Raw genomic sequence first — 12,955 nt, forward strand, 5'->3', positions numbered from 1 at the left:
ATGTCGAACCATAGATGCATTCTCAGAAAAAGACAGGGGGGAGGTGCTTGCAGAGAGGCTGCAGCTCTCTGATGACAGTAGTGTGTACTGGTCCCTCACCTTGAGTCCTGCACTGTTTCTCTACTTGATCACGAAACCATCCTGGTCCTGTACTATGGATACTAACTGTGCAGAGTATGTACATATATGCAGGGTTACAGGATTATACATATATATTTCTTGCCTTTTTTGTCATTAAATATATTTCTCATGTATATTTCACATTCTGAATATCTATCTGGCTAAAGATGCTCTTACATAAAAATCTAAAAATACATTTTACATATTTATGTATCTGTGTGCTTTTATATATATATATCATAAGTGCCATCCAATTATATAATGCATATATGCATTGTCAGACGAATGGAAAGAAATCACATACACATATAAAATATATGTCTCTGAGTTTTATTTTCTATAGTTTTTATTCCTGTGACTCCCAGTTCCTAATTATTTCTTCTGCAGTGTCTAATTAGTCACTGATCCCATCACGTACCTTTCTCTCATATGCCCTAGTTTCCTTTTGTAGAAGTTTAATTTGGGTCTTTTAAAATCCTCTTAGCTCCTCCCTGGTGGCCTAGGGGTTAAGTCTCAATGTTACCACCATGAAGATCCACCTTGATGTTTTGAATTCTATTCCCAAGGAGTTAACCTGCATGGCACAGCAGATCCTGTCTTGCCTGCTGCTCCCCTCTCCAGTGTATTTCAGTAAACTCACCTTTTCTGCTCTCTACTCTGTCTCTGGTGAATCCTCTCACCCCCAGCACCTCTGGCCTACATCCCAGATCCTCTAGGCAAATATAAATAAATAGAATCTTTGAAAAAAATCCTTTTAGGGGTGTGTGTGTGACTTGTGAACATGGAACGCGTTATAAAAATGCCTGAAAGTCCCTTTCTACTTATTCTAGCAGTTGGGTAGGTCCTGGTACATTTTGATTACTTCCTCCCTCTCCTTACTATGAATCGGTTTTGTCCACAGGCAGGGACTTAAGTTTTCAGACTGCCCCTTCCTGCAGACCTTGTATTTCAGGCACCTTCTCCATTTCTCTCTTCTTCCAGCCCTGAACTCTCAGAGGATGGTGGGGATGTGTGGGGTTGGTTGTTTTTACATGGTGCTACCACTCCTGAGCACCTGTTTAGTGAGATGGACATGCTGGGTCTGATGAAGGTTCTAGAAGGAGATAAAAATAATTTTTTCTACTTTCCAATGCAGAGCCTGATTTATGTCTGATTTGATTTTCTTTAAAACTGGACAAGTGACACCATCCATCCAGGCCTTGGTTTCCTCAATGTGATACTGGGGCTCTACTCTCAGGTTGTTGTGAGAAGTGCTCAGGCACAAAGCCTGAGGCATAGATCACAAAAAAACAGGGTTTTGGGGGTGTTAATGCATATAAAGATGCAAAGCACTTTCACATGTGTGACCTGCTAATGAGGGATCCTTGGGCCACCGTCATTTCATCTCTGTGGATTCCTGGTTTGTTTTCTCCCTTCTCTGGGATCCATTTCTCCAGAAAAGAGGGAACTTCAGTTAGAAAAGACAGAGGAAAGAATTCCTTCCTGGTTTAGGCTTAGCCCAGATTAGAGGTCCTCGACCCTTGCTTTGTATCCCAGTCACCTGGGAAGCTGCCTGATAACACAGTGACCCTCAGCCTGGGCCACACATCTTAAATAGGCCATGAAGAGGCCCCAGGCAGAGGACTGCCATGTAGTGTCCACAGGGACACGGAGGGTCTCTTTTCCCAGAAGTGGTGCCCATGGCCACTTCTTTCTCCTTACTCAGGTCCAGGTGAGGCTCCCAAGGAGAGGCTTGAATGCTTTTAGCACCCCCCCTACCCACCCCCCTTTCCCTCCTCCCCCACAAAGCAACCCCTGTGTACATTCAAGGTAACACCCAGGCTAGGGCCTCTCCCCTGGGACCCTGAGGTGGGGACATTCCTGAGCCACAGGTGAGCAGGATGGAGGCAGGGCAGCGCCTGGGTCTGTCTTTGACCTCAGTGCCCACTTCCACCTACAGGGACCCGTGGCAGAGGATGAAATCCAGCTCTGCACAGCCCAGGGCTGACAAGGGCTGTTGCCTGGGAGGGTGCAGGAATTTCAGTGACAGCCTGTCCCTGGCATTGGCAGCGACCTCGTCCTGGAAACTAAAGTGATGAAAGGCTGTGGGGCAAGTTTCTCTCTGATAAAGATGCTTGTCATGACTGGCTCTTGTCTGAGAACAACCCACCATGCTCTCGGGTGATTCTCTCACCGGATGGTCAGTTATTGAGGAGACGCCCGCAGATGAGAGACAAGAGCACAGAGGCAGGGGCTGCTTAAACAGGGGGGGCTGCGCTTTCCAGTCCCCACAACACGCAGAGGGAGGAGAACAAGCATGGGCTCCGCCAGCATCTATGGGAAAGGAAAGCTCCAGGGAGCGCCTGCTGGGGGCTCTTTCCTCCCCCCTCCTCCCCCACCTCCTCCCCCCACCTCCTCCCCACCTCCCCCCCACCTCCTCCTCCCCACCTCCCCCCCCACCTCCTCCTCCCCACCTCCCCCCACCTTCCCCACCTCCCCCCCACCTCTCCCCCACCTTCCCCACCTCCCCCCCACCTCCCCCCCACCTCCCCCCACCTCCCCCCCACCTCCCCCCACCTCCCCCCACCTCCCCCCACCTCCCCCCCACCTCCCCCTTCTTCCTTCGGGAGCCCCGCCCCCGCCCCGCTGGCCCCGCCCCCGCCCACCCCCACCCTGCAGCCCTGGAGGCGGGTCTGGAAAAGGAGAAACTGAGTCTGACTGGGGGAGTGAAGAGAAGGGAATGAGGGTGTCCTTGTGGGGTGGGGGCGGGTCTGCCCGGGGAGCAGAGGAGGGGGAGACAGAATCGGGGTCCTGGGGGCCAGGCTGGTGCTGAGCCAGAGAACCCCCCCTCCCCCCGCAGCTTCCTCTGTGGTTACTGTGGTGATGCTGGTGGACAATGAGAAACTGCTATAATGCAGACCTGTATGTTCAACCAAAATTAAAAACGAAACTCAACATTTCCTGCTCAGATGGTTTGACAACGAATAGGATAAGTTAAACTCAGGAGGCCCCTCGCCCTCCAGCACAGCCCTGCTCCAGGAGGGGCTGATCATGACCAAAATGGTCATAGATTTCATACAGATGAGTCTGCAGGCAAGGGCCAGATCTGCAGAGCCAGTAAGTGATGTGGTTCATGAAAAGTGGGTGCAGTTTCAATTCAAGTGAGTAAATTACTCTAAAATTCACAGACCGCCCTGAAACCCTAAGCCACCAAAACACCAGGGACTTCAGACTGAAGTTGAAACCCAGAAAACCCTGCAGTGCTTTTCGTAGAATCCCCTGAGCTCAAGAGCACGAGGTCTTTACACAAGGATTTGCTGCAACTGCCCAAATAAAACCCATTTCAAGGGTATGGACAGAATATGACTGTGGTGATGCTGGTGGAAGATGAGAAAGTAGCGTGATGCAAACCTGCGTGTTCAACCCTCACATTAAAAAAAAAAAAGTGAACATTTCCCTGTTCCCTCAGGTGGTTCTGAGAAAGGAGAAGGTGATCTCGGGAAGCCCCTCGCCCTCCAGCACAGCCCTGCCCTGGGAGGGCCTGATCCGGACCGAGAGGGTCACGGGTTTGAGGCGGACGAGTCAAGCGGGGCCGGCAGCGCCAGGAGCTGGAGATGTTCTTCCGCCTCAAGCGGGTTGCAGTGAGTCCCAAGTCTCTTCCTCCCCCTCCCCCCGCCCCAACCGGTGCGTGAACCACTAGCCGCAGCCCGAGAGCTGTACACGTCAGCGCGGGTTGAATAAAAGTCGCAGCAGGCTGAGAAGGGACTTTCCGTGGTGCTGCGTGTGCTGTGGAAGGAACGCGCTCCTGGCCGCGGAGATCGCGCTGCTGCCGGGACAGGTACAGGTCAGCGGGGCGCAGAGTTCCCCCGCTGGGGGTCAGCAAAGGCTTGCTAGCTAGTGCTCTCTGGCTTTCTGGGGCGGGCATTCTCTTGGTTTCCCCAGCGAACTAGTTCTCTCAGTCTCCTCCCTCCCTGCTCTCTTGCTCCCTCTCTCCTTGATCTCGCCTTCCTTCCCTTCCTCCTTCTCCCCTTCCTCTCCCCCTCCTCCCCCTCCCCTTCCCTCCCCCTTCCCCCTCTCCTTCCCTCCCCTCCCCTTCCCTCCCCCTTCCCCCTCTCCTTCCCTCCCTCCCCTTCCCTCCCCCTCCCTCCCCCTCCCCTCCCTCTTTTCCTCCCCCTCCTCTCCTCCCCCTCTTCCTGATCCCTCTTGGGCAGGGAGGATTCACCCCCTGGTCACTCTTACCGGCCCCCCCCCCAGCCCCGGGTCGTTTCCGGGAAAGCTTTAAAATGGCGCAGCTCACAGAAGCCCTGGGCGTTGCTTGGTTTGTTCTCTGTCGCTTTCATTGTCCGGAGGTCTTTGTGGCTGTGCCTGCTGCTTCCTCATTGCTTTTCTCCCAATGTAAAATCATCATTAATCCCACTCACTGTACCTGTATATCATATATCATGTGCCATAGTCTTCTTTTTTTTCAAACATTTATTTATTTATTTATACAAGAACCGGGGTACAGGCCAGATGCACGGGAGGGTGAGAGGATTCACCAGAGACAGCGTGGGGCACAGAACAGGTGGATCTACTGAAATACACCGTTGGGGGGAGCAGCAGGTTGAGGTCTACTGCGCCATGTGGGTAACTCCCTGGCCAGGGATCGAACTTGTGCTGCAGTGGCTGTGGACAGCTTCATAGGTTGTGTCTCAACCCCTTGTGCCACCAGGGAGGCCCTCAGATCCATGGCCTATTTTAAATTGGATTATTTGTCTTTGTTGTTGGTTTGTAGGAACTCACTAGATACTAGTGATAATTCTAGGTAAGTCCCTTATCGGATACATGGTTTTCAAAAATTGTCTGTCATTCTCTGAGTTGTTTTCACATTCCTGACGGAGTACTGTAAGTTCAAGTATCTGTTATCCTCCCCATCTTTTTTTCATTTTTGGTCTTTGATGTCATCCAATATCTAGTCCAAGGTAACAAACACTCGTTTGTCCCTGAAGTTTTCTTACAACAGGTTTTAATTATTTTTACATTTAGATCTTTATACATTTTTTTAAATTTATTTATTTTAAAGATTTATTTATTTATTTATTTATTTATTTATACAAGCACTGGGTACAGTCAGAACAGTGGGGAGGGTGAGAGAATTCACCAGAGCCAGAGCAGGGAACAGAACAGGCAGAAGTACCGAGGTGCACTGCTGAGGGGAGCAGCGGGCGGCAGGAGAGGTCTGCGCGCCATGTGGGACCCTCCTTTGGTGGCCCGGGAGCAGCCGGGGATCGAACCGGCACTGCAGAGGCTGCGGGCAGCTTTGCAACCCAGCGCTCAACCACTGCGCCACTGGGGAGGCCCCAATATTCTGAATTTTTATATTTGGCCCCAAGGGTTTCAGATAAGTGTTTATGAAGCTTTAGGTGATTCCTCTCTCCTCTTCTGACAAGTGAATACAGCCAGCAACTTAAAATAGAGTATCTGAGTTTGAGCCAGTAAACACACGGAAGGGAAAAGCAGAAATTGATGTAACTTGTGTTCAGATTTAACTGAGCTGATTTATCTTCTGTTATCTTTTACACAAGACATTACATTATGGTTCTTGCATTTCTGAAATGAGCTTATCTTGCCCTTAAAGAATTATTTTTCTTTTAAAAGCCCTGATTATTAAGACAGTTCTGACGATGTAATTGTTACAAATAAACTGTAATCAGTTAAACAGTATTGGTGGAGGCACAAAGGCCCAGGTCACCTGTGTGTCCTTCACTGTGAAGAATTGTGTCTATTTCATCTCTGCCTTTAACCACGATTTGGAGCTTTCAGGAACAGCCACAGCCTCAGCCCCCTCAGCCAAGAGGATAAGGCTAGAATCCAAGTGTCCCATCTGCGGTCAGCTGATGACACAGCCTGTGAGCTTCTACTGTGAGCACAGCTGCTGCCACGGGTGCCAAGAGGGCAGCGTTGAGGTACCATCGTGGAACTTTTACTGTCTTTCATATACCCAAATGTCCTTCTGAAAATTAGTTTATGTTAATCCCCGAAACAATTCCCATGGTCCATATGGACTTTCATAGGATGGCGATAGTCTTGTCCCCCTATTTGCTATTGCTGTGATGCCCCCTGCTGTAGAATACAGTGTCCAAACACTCACCAGCCTGTTTTATGTTCACATGTGTGTAAAATTAGAGAAATCATGATGTGCAAGGTCATGCGGCAGATTCCCAAAACAGGCACAGAGAAACCACCAGATTTTATATCTCCTGCAGTCTGTGAAGCTAAACCAGTCAGCAAAAGATCACTGCCCGGATTTCCTTCATGTGGGTTTGGGCCCCACTAAATTGAGAACGGAATCTGGGGAAGCTTCCTATAAGAGAGTCCTGATGGACACAGACAACTTTCCATATAGAGGAAGTGGAAAAAGGCTTCTTTTATGGTTACTGTCTTGTTCTGGGTGCAGCGTTTCCTGGTGAGGCTGTAGAGGTCCATATAGCACCACCTGAGGGTCAGCACATGAGGCTCAAGAATCCGATAGTCATAGCCCTCGGGTACGTTAGTTACCCCTTCCCCAGCCTCTGATTCTACAGCAGACATGATGGCAGCCATCCTGCCACATACTCGGGGAATAAGGAATCTTATTAGGACAGATGCTTATACTAAAAGATAAGATGCTTATACTAAAAGTATAAGGATTATACTTATACTTATTATACTTATTATACTTATACTTATTATATACTTATACTTATTATATATTATATACTTACACTTATTATATTATACTTATACTTATTATACTTATACTTATTATACTTATTATACTTATACTTATTATACTTATACTAAAAGTATAAGGATTTAACAATACTTCATTTTCTTCTACTCTCTTGGGAGGCAGGGATTCCTCTCAGGAATCTGGTAAATGAATCTGTCATCTTAACTACATTTTCTTTCTTCACCCAATTTTGATCCGGAAAAACTCGAGAAGACTCTGACAAAACTAAGGGAACAGGAAGAACAATGTGACAGTCTGAAGTTGAGCACGGAACAAACAGGGGAATGGGTGATGAGAAATTGAGTCTTTTCAATTCTAGAGCATCCACAGGGGGCGTGATTGGGCAGAGTATAAACTTGATTATTTAATCTCATCGGCCCATGAGAAATAGATGACAGCCGAGGAAACATGCTTTATTTGTATATCCCTAGTGTCTTTGAGAATTTCTCTGTATCTTTTCAGCTGTATAATAGTGATTGGTTAGGATGCCAGTAGCTCAGCCCGTAGAGACAGAATTTTTATCTTTCTTGCAGAGAACATCCTAGACTGGGTTTCACATTATAAATACTGCAGCTTAAAGAACTGAAATCATAAAGAACATTATGACTTGAAGACCTCAAACATATCACTTTGACGCATTCACCACCATACAGGGTTTGCATTTGTCCCTAAGACTTCCTCTCCCAGGTTCCACAAACCATTCTTTGTGAGCAGTGAGAACAGGGTGCCTCCAGGTGAGCTCATGTTCCTGCTGCTCATGAGGCTGGTGATGAGGACAGAGCTGCTGCAGCTCATGCGCACTGAGGGTGTCTGAGACTTTCCATAGTTGCCCCTCTCCTGGGAAGAGAACCCAGCCTTGAGTGAAAGACTGAGGTCATCCCTCAGTTGGCAGTTAGTGCTCCAGACTATTTAGTCATCCTCCTCTCTCAGGGGTGTCTTCCACCCTCTGCACTAATCGTGTGGATGTTAAAGTTCACACTCAAAGGACAATCACACGTCCCTCATTTTAGGGCCTTGCCTAGCAGGGAGAACTTCATTTTTACAAACAGGAAACCACATCAATGCCAGAGTTCGAGCTGCTGTCTCCTCATTCTGCACAATCCTTCCAGTTTATCCTGATCAGTGACCTTGACCGCAATATCTTAGTCACTGTCACACTGCGTGAACTGTTAGTGTTGCCATGGAAGCTGCAGTTTTTTATCTGCCAAATTACAGCGAGTCCCACCAGATGGATAGTTTCGTTTCAACTGGTCGTAAACTCACGATGATAAATGAACTCCGGCAGGGTGGATGTTTATTGCTGGTAACTATGATGAGATTCTGCGACCCAGACCTCCCCTCTGAGTACAGGGGAGTCACCTACCAGCCTTGCTTGGTGATGTTCATCAAAAGCCTTCCCTTCACAAACCCTCTCAGAAATGGAGATTTACACATCCCTGTGCCTGGTGGGGACCAGGTGGGAGAAGGAACAAGGATGATGTTTAGTGGGTGGGTTTCTGTTGGAAGGATGAACTATTTGTGCAGATGGAGAGTGGAGATGGGGGCACCACAATATGACGATGATGAGAATAAAGAGAATTATGACAGCCTCCTAGTTGACTCAGCAGCATTAAGCTTTGGATATTCCTCAACCTCAAAGGACTCATGTGACGAGTGTCTTTGTAGCTGAACAGACTTTTCTGTGTGTGTGTGTGTGTGTGTGTGTGTGTGTGTGTGTGTGTGATGGGGCATAGGGGAGAGTGTTAAAAAAATCACAAATTCCCATGTTTTCCATTTATACATTGTCTTTACTGGCATCAGCGTCACACTGTGGAGCCCCCATCTCCACTCTCCATCTGCACAACGGGTTCCTCCTCCCAACCTGGAACTCTACCCCAGTAAACAGGGTTCCCTGTATCTCTCCTGTCACTGGTACCCTCCATTCCATGTTCTGTTTTTACATCTGACTAGGTCATAAAAACATTGTCCTTTTGTCTCTGACCATAGTTTCTCCCCAACTCATCCATGCTGTAACACAGCAGAGTTTCCTGTCTTTAAGGGTGACTGTTGTGGCAGATTGTCATGAGGGAGCAGGAGCACTCAGAGAGGAGGAGGGAAGCTCTTTATTTACGCCGGTGGCTTCACACCCGCAGCCCGGAGGAGATCTCTCTCCGCAATCTGAGCCAGAGCAACTAGCTTTCAGAGTATTTATTGAGTAAAGCAAGGGACACAGCAGCTGGGGATGCATGACTCAGGGCCCATGTGGCCTTAAGAGCGCTTATCCGTTGTTCCCTGAAATTTTCAGTCTACAGGCTCTGTCCCGACCTCAGCTCATGCAGTCAGCCTGACATTTTCCACTTCATTTCCCACTTTTCACTTTTATTCCATCATTTCTATGGTGGTCACACCTCTGGGTGCAGCCCTTAAGGACAGTTATTTTTAGGGTTCCAGTGTGTTTAAGAGCAATTATAGTCAGTCAACAGGCACTGCTGAGTGCACTGGTTTTGTATCGTCCTCCTGAACTTTCTGACCTCCCCTCTGGTGTATGCTTTGGTTAGCACTTAGAATTTACTGTCCTTGTCTCAGAAGCCTCCTTAACTCTCCTGTAGTCCCTGCCTGCACTGTCCTCAAGCTGCCTACTTAACCGTAACTTGTTCTGGGACTCAGTATCCCTTCTACGGATGGACCCCCTCACTCCTGTTAGGACAGAGGGCGTTGGTCTGACCAGTAATTGCTTCCTGCTGAAAATGGGTGATGCGGGTGAGCAGTCAGGGTGCCACTACAGGGCGGAGATCTAAGGGACCTGGGAGGAAGGATGATGGAGGCGTCCTGTCAGGCTCCGTCTGAAGGACCATGTGAAGTCTTCTGGCTTTGAGGCGACAGGAGATGATTCTGATGAGGGTGTTGAAGATGCAAGGCCCAAACAGGAAAACAATAAAAATTAGTGAGAGGACCAGAAAGGGGAGCAACCAGGTCAAAATTTGGTTTCTGTAGAGACCAAGATTGATTGTACCTAACTAGGCCATTGTCCCGCTTCTAAGGCCCTCTATACTATAGATATTTTTTAATAACTTTAGGTTTTCTTTTATCTCATTAGAAGTGTGAAAGTGCCCTGGCTCAGGCTAGGTGTCAGTAGGCCAGTGTAAGGAGAATGGAGCAAGGCAGATTAAGTGGCCGCTTATTCACCAAGAGGGTGATTTATTTTTGTCTGCCACTTTTATGGTCACCTGAGGTTTGTCTCACCTCTGGGCTTCTTTAGAAAATGTCTTCTTCTCCTGTATTTGGTTCTTCATAGTCAGAGACAGCTGATGGTAAAGTCTGCCCCCCATCTTGGCCTAGGTTTGGGTTGCCCCCCATCTCTCAGAAAGTGGAACAGTGTCCTGTGCAGTGGCACTGAGGGCACGGTGTGGGGGTAGCTTCTTCTGACACTTGTGGCTGAGGTATCCCAGCTTTTGCTTTCTGATAGTAGAAACTGGTAGTAGAAGCAAGGTGGCAACCCATGAACGGGGTGAGTTCCCTTATGCCTGGGATACCTGGGCCTTCGGGTGAGTCTGAGGTAGCAGTGGGCTGGCAGCGGCAACTTCCATATACTGTTTCTTCTCCTTCTCTCTCTTTTTTTTCTCTGTTTATCCTCAGCCTTACTGGTCTCTGCTTTGTCAATGTAGGTCTTCAAGGTCATGTGCAATCTATAGATAAAGAAATAAACTACTAGAATCACTTGTCCTTTTACAGTTTGTAGTGAGTCATTGAAGCATGTACACGTTTGTTTTTCCTAAGATCCCTCTCTCACACCTAAACACTTTCTTTGCTTTCTTACTTTAACACTTGCTTTTGCTTTTTTTTTTTTACTTTTTCTTCCTTTCTTACAACACTTTTAACACTTTCTTTTGCTTTCTTAACAATTTCCTTCCTTTATCAAACCTTTATCAGACCTTGCTTTTGTGTTTTTACTACTTGCTTTGGCCTTTTTAACACTTTCTTAAAATTTCTTTTCCTCCATCTCGACCTTCAATTCTTCCTTTTGCTTTCTTTAAACACTCTCACTATCTTTTAGACTTTTAACACTTGTTTTTACGTTCTCACTTTTTCTAAGATCCCTCTTTCAGATCTTTACAATATCCATCTTTAATACATTTTTTTTCTTTTAAAGGCACATCTCCCTTTACACTCATTTAGGATTATGACATCCTCTGTTGTTAGTAAGACATTGCAATAGCCATGATACTATTATGTCTTTGAACTAGATGATTTAGATGTAAACACATGTTTTAAAAGAGAACAATTTTCTTTCTTTACAATAGGATATATCGCAGTCCCGTATGCAGAGCCCTGATTGTCCAGCTCTTTACTGAGAGACTCCTCTAGATGACTGGTGCAACCACCAGTTCTTGGGAAGTCAAGTGTATGAGAACTTCCTCCCTTTATTCTTGATAGCTCACTGCTCTAAGAGTCCTCCATGGACTATTTTCCGAGGCATGAGGGATCTACCCCAGAAACAATAATTGGGGGAGTCTTCATTTAGGTTGTCACTCAGTCCCAATAAAAGTTTTCAATATCACCTGACTTGCTCCATCTGCATGGGCCACCTGCCCCCAATGCAGTGGCCCATTCTCATGAGCTGTGTGTGGATTCTTCACTAAGGAAAGGCCTATGTGATGAGTGATTTAATGTAGACCCATCTGAAGGCAGGCAAGTCCCTGAAAGAATGTCTTGCAGAGGGAGTACAGGATCTCCTGGCCTCATCCTCAGGCCGCCCACACGCTGCTGTGATCACAGTCACAACAAGCAGGTTACTGGGCTCTGAGAGGATAAACTTGCTTCCATGCTCTGGGCCTCGGGGTAGGGATGGGACTCATGAGACTGGGTCGTCTGTCAGTAAAAGGGGGGACTCACTGCTTTCGTTGTTGGATGGAGGGTTTACAGAGACACCCCTCATTCAAGCACATGACGTGGGGATTCTGTAACTCACCTTTTGTCCTTGTGTCTCTGCAGGACATGAAAGACACCAGGACCAGGTGAGCGCTATCCTTATTTGGAGGGAAAGGGTCTGAGTATGTAGAGCTCACGGGATGAACCACTGAAGAAATTCGTCCTCTTCTGAGTCTAGGAGTTCAGTCCCAGAGTCCATGTCTTTAGAACCTTGCACTGACCGCAAGGATTCTGAGCTCCACTGTGATGTGACGAAAAAATTAAAGATCCACCTAGGTATGGAAAGTCATAATATTCTCCAGTGTTGTGGATGCAAGTTAACTTCATTGTAAACCACGTTCACTGTCTACCCTTGGACAGGCTGACAGACTGACAGGCTGTGTAGTTGTTCCATTGGAGGGTTCAGGATGCCCCAGTGCTTCCTCATGGACACAGGATTTTGGGGATCTTGGGGACTCTCAGATGCCTGCTCGCCCATTGATTAACTGTGTTCCCCAAGTGAATCAATTCCTTGATTCCAATTTCCCTTTTAGCAGTTGTCATAGAAATTAAGTGCCTCAACCTTTGTAAGGAGCTTAGTACAGTTACTGGGCTATAAAGTTTACTGCTAATATTTCACTAAGTGTGAGAACAATGCAATAAAGGTAGATGATGCAAATAATTTTAGGACCTTGACCCAAATGACATTTTCAAATCCTCATCCTCATTTACAGACATCTAAGGCTCTGAAAAGCTCAATGTTTCCCCCTAATTCATTTCTCTGCCAAATTAACCCTAACCAGAAATTATTTGTTGGCCTATTCAGTTATATGTTGCTCTAGAACACTTTAGTGACTTAAAGGTAAAGATTCAGTTTCTGAGAGAATGTGTGTGGGAAATCTGAACACAGCTTAGGTGGGGTCAAAAAGAGCAGTTTTGGTGCTGGCTCAGCTGTGTGCCATCTTGTGATTGATGTGGGGAATAATCCTCTCCCCTTCTTCCAGTTGTTGGCAGAATTCCTTTTTTTGTGGGTGTAGATCTTAGACCCTGATTTTTGTCACCTGAGAGCTGCCTCAGTGTCTGGAAGTGACTGCTCATCACATGGCACATGGGCCTTCCACATGGCCAGTGATTTGTTTAAAGTGAGCTGAGTTGAGGAGATAGTCTTTAACTCAACTGTAATATGGGGTCCTACGTAAGGAAATATGACCATCCCAA

The 12,955-nt window shown here is 47.1% G+C and overlaps 1 protein-coding gene across 1 annotated transcript in view; it reads left to right on the top strand.

Annotated features, from left to right (window-relative positions):
• The first annotated feature begins 3,841 nt into the window (after positions 1-3,841).
• The window catches only part of LOC119251743 (uncharacterized), a 62,689-nt gene continuing 53,575 nt past the window's right edge, over positions 3,842-12,955 (top strand). Inside the window, exons 1-4 of the mRNA XM_037519002.2 lie at positions 3,842-3,937; positions 5,902-6,044; positions 11,822-11,844; positions 11,937-12,034. Of these exons, the coding sequence (XP_037374899.2) occupies positions 5,976-6,044; positions 11,822-11,844; positions 11,937-12,034 (190 nt within the window). The 5' untranslated portion in view covers positions 3,842-3,937; positions 5,902-5,975. The remainder of the gene's footprint in view (positions 3,938-5,901; positions 6,045-11,821; positions 11,845-11,936; positions 12,035-12,955) is intronic.

The sequence above is a fragment of the Talpa occidentalis genome, unplaced genomic scaffold (assembly GCF_014898055.3).
Source record: "Talpa occidentalis isolate TD23 unplaced genomic scaffold, MPIMG_talOcc4v2.1 talOcc4.2, whole genome shotgun sequence".
Classification (NCBI taxonomy): domain Eukaryota; kingdom Metazoa; phylum Chordata; class Mammalia; order Eulipotyphla; family Talpidae; genus Talpa; species Talpa occidentalis.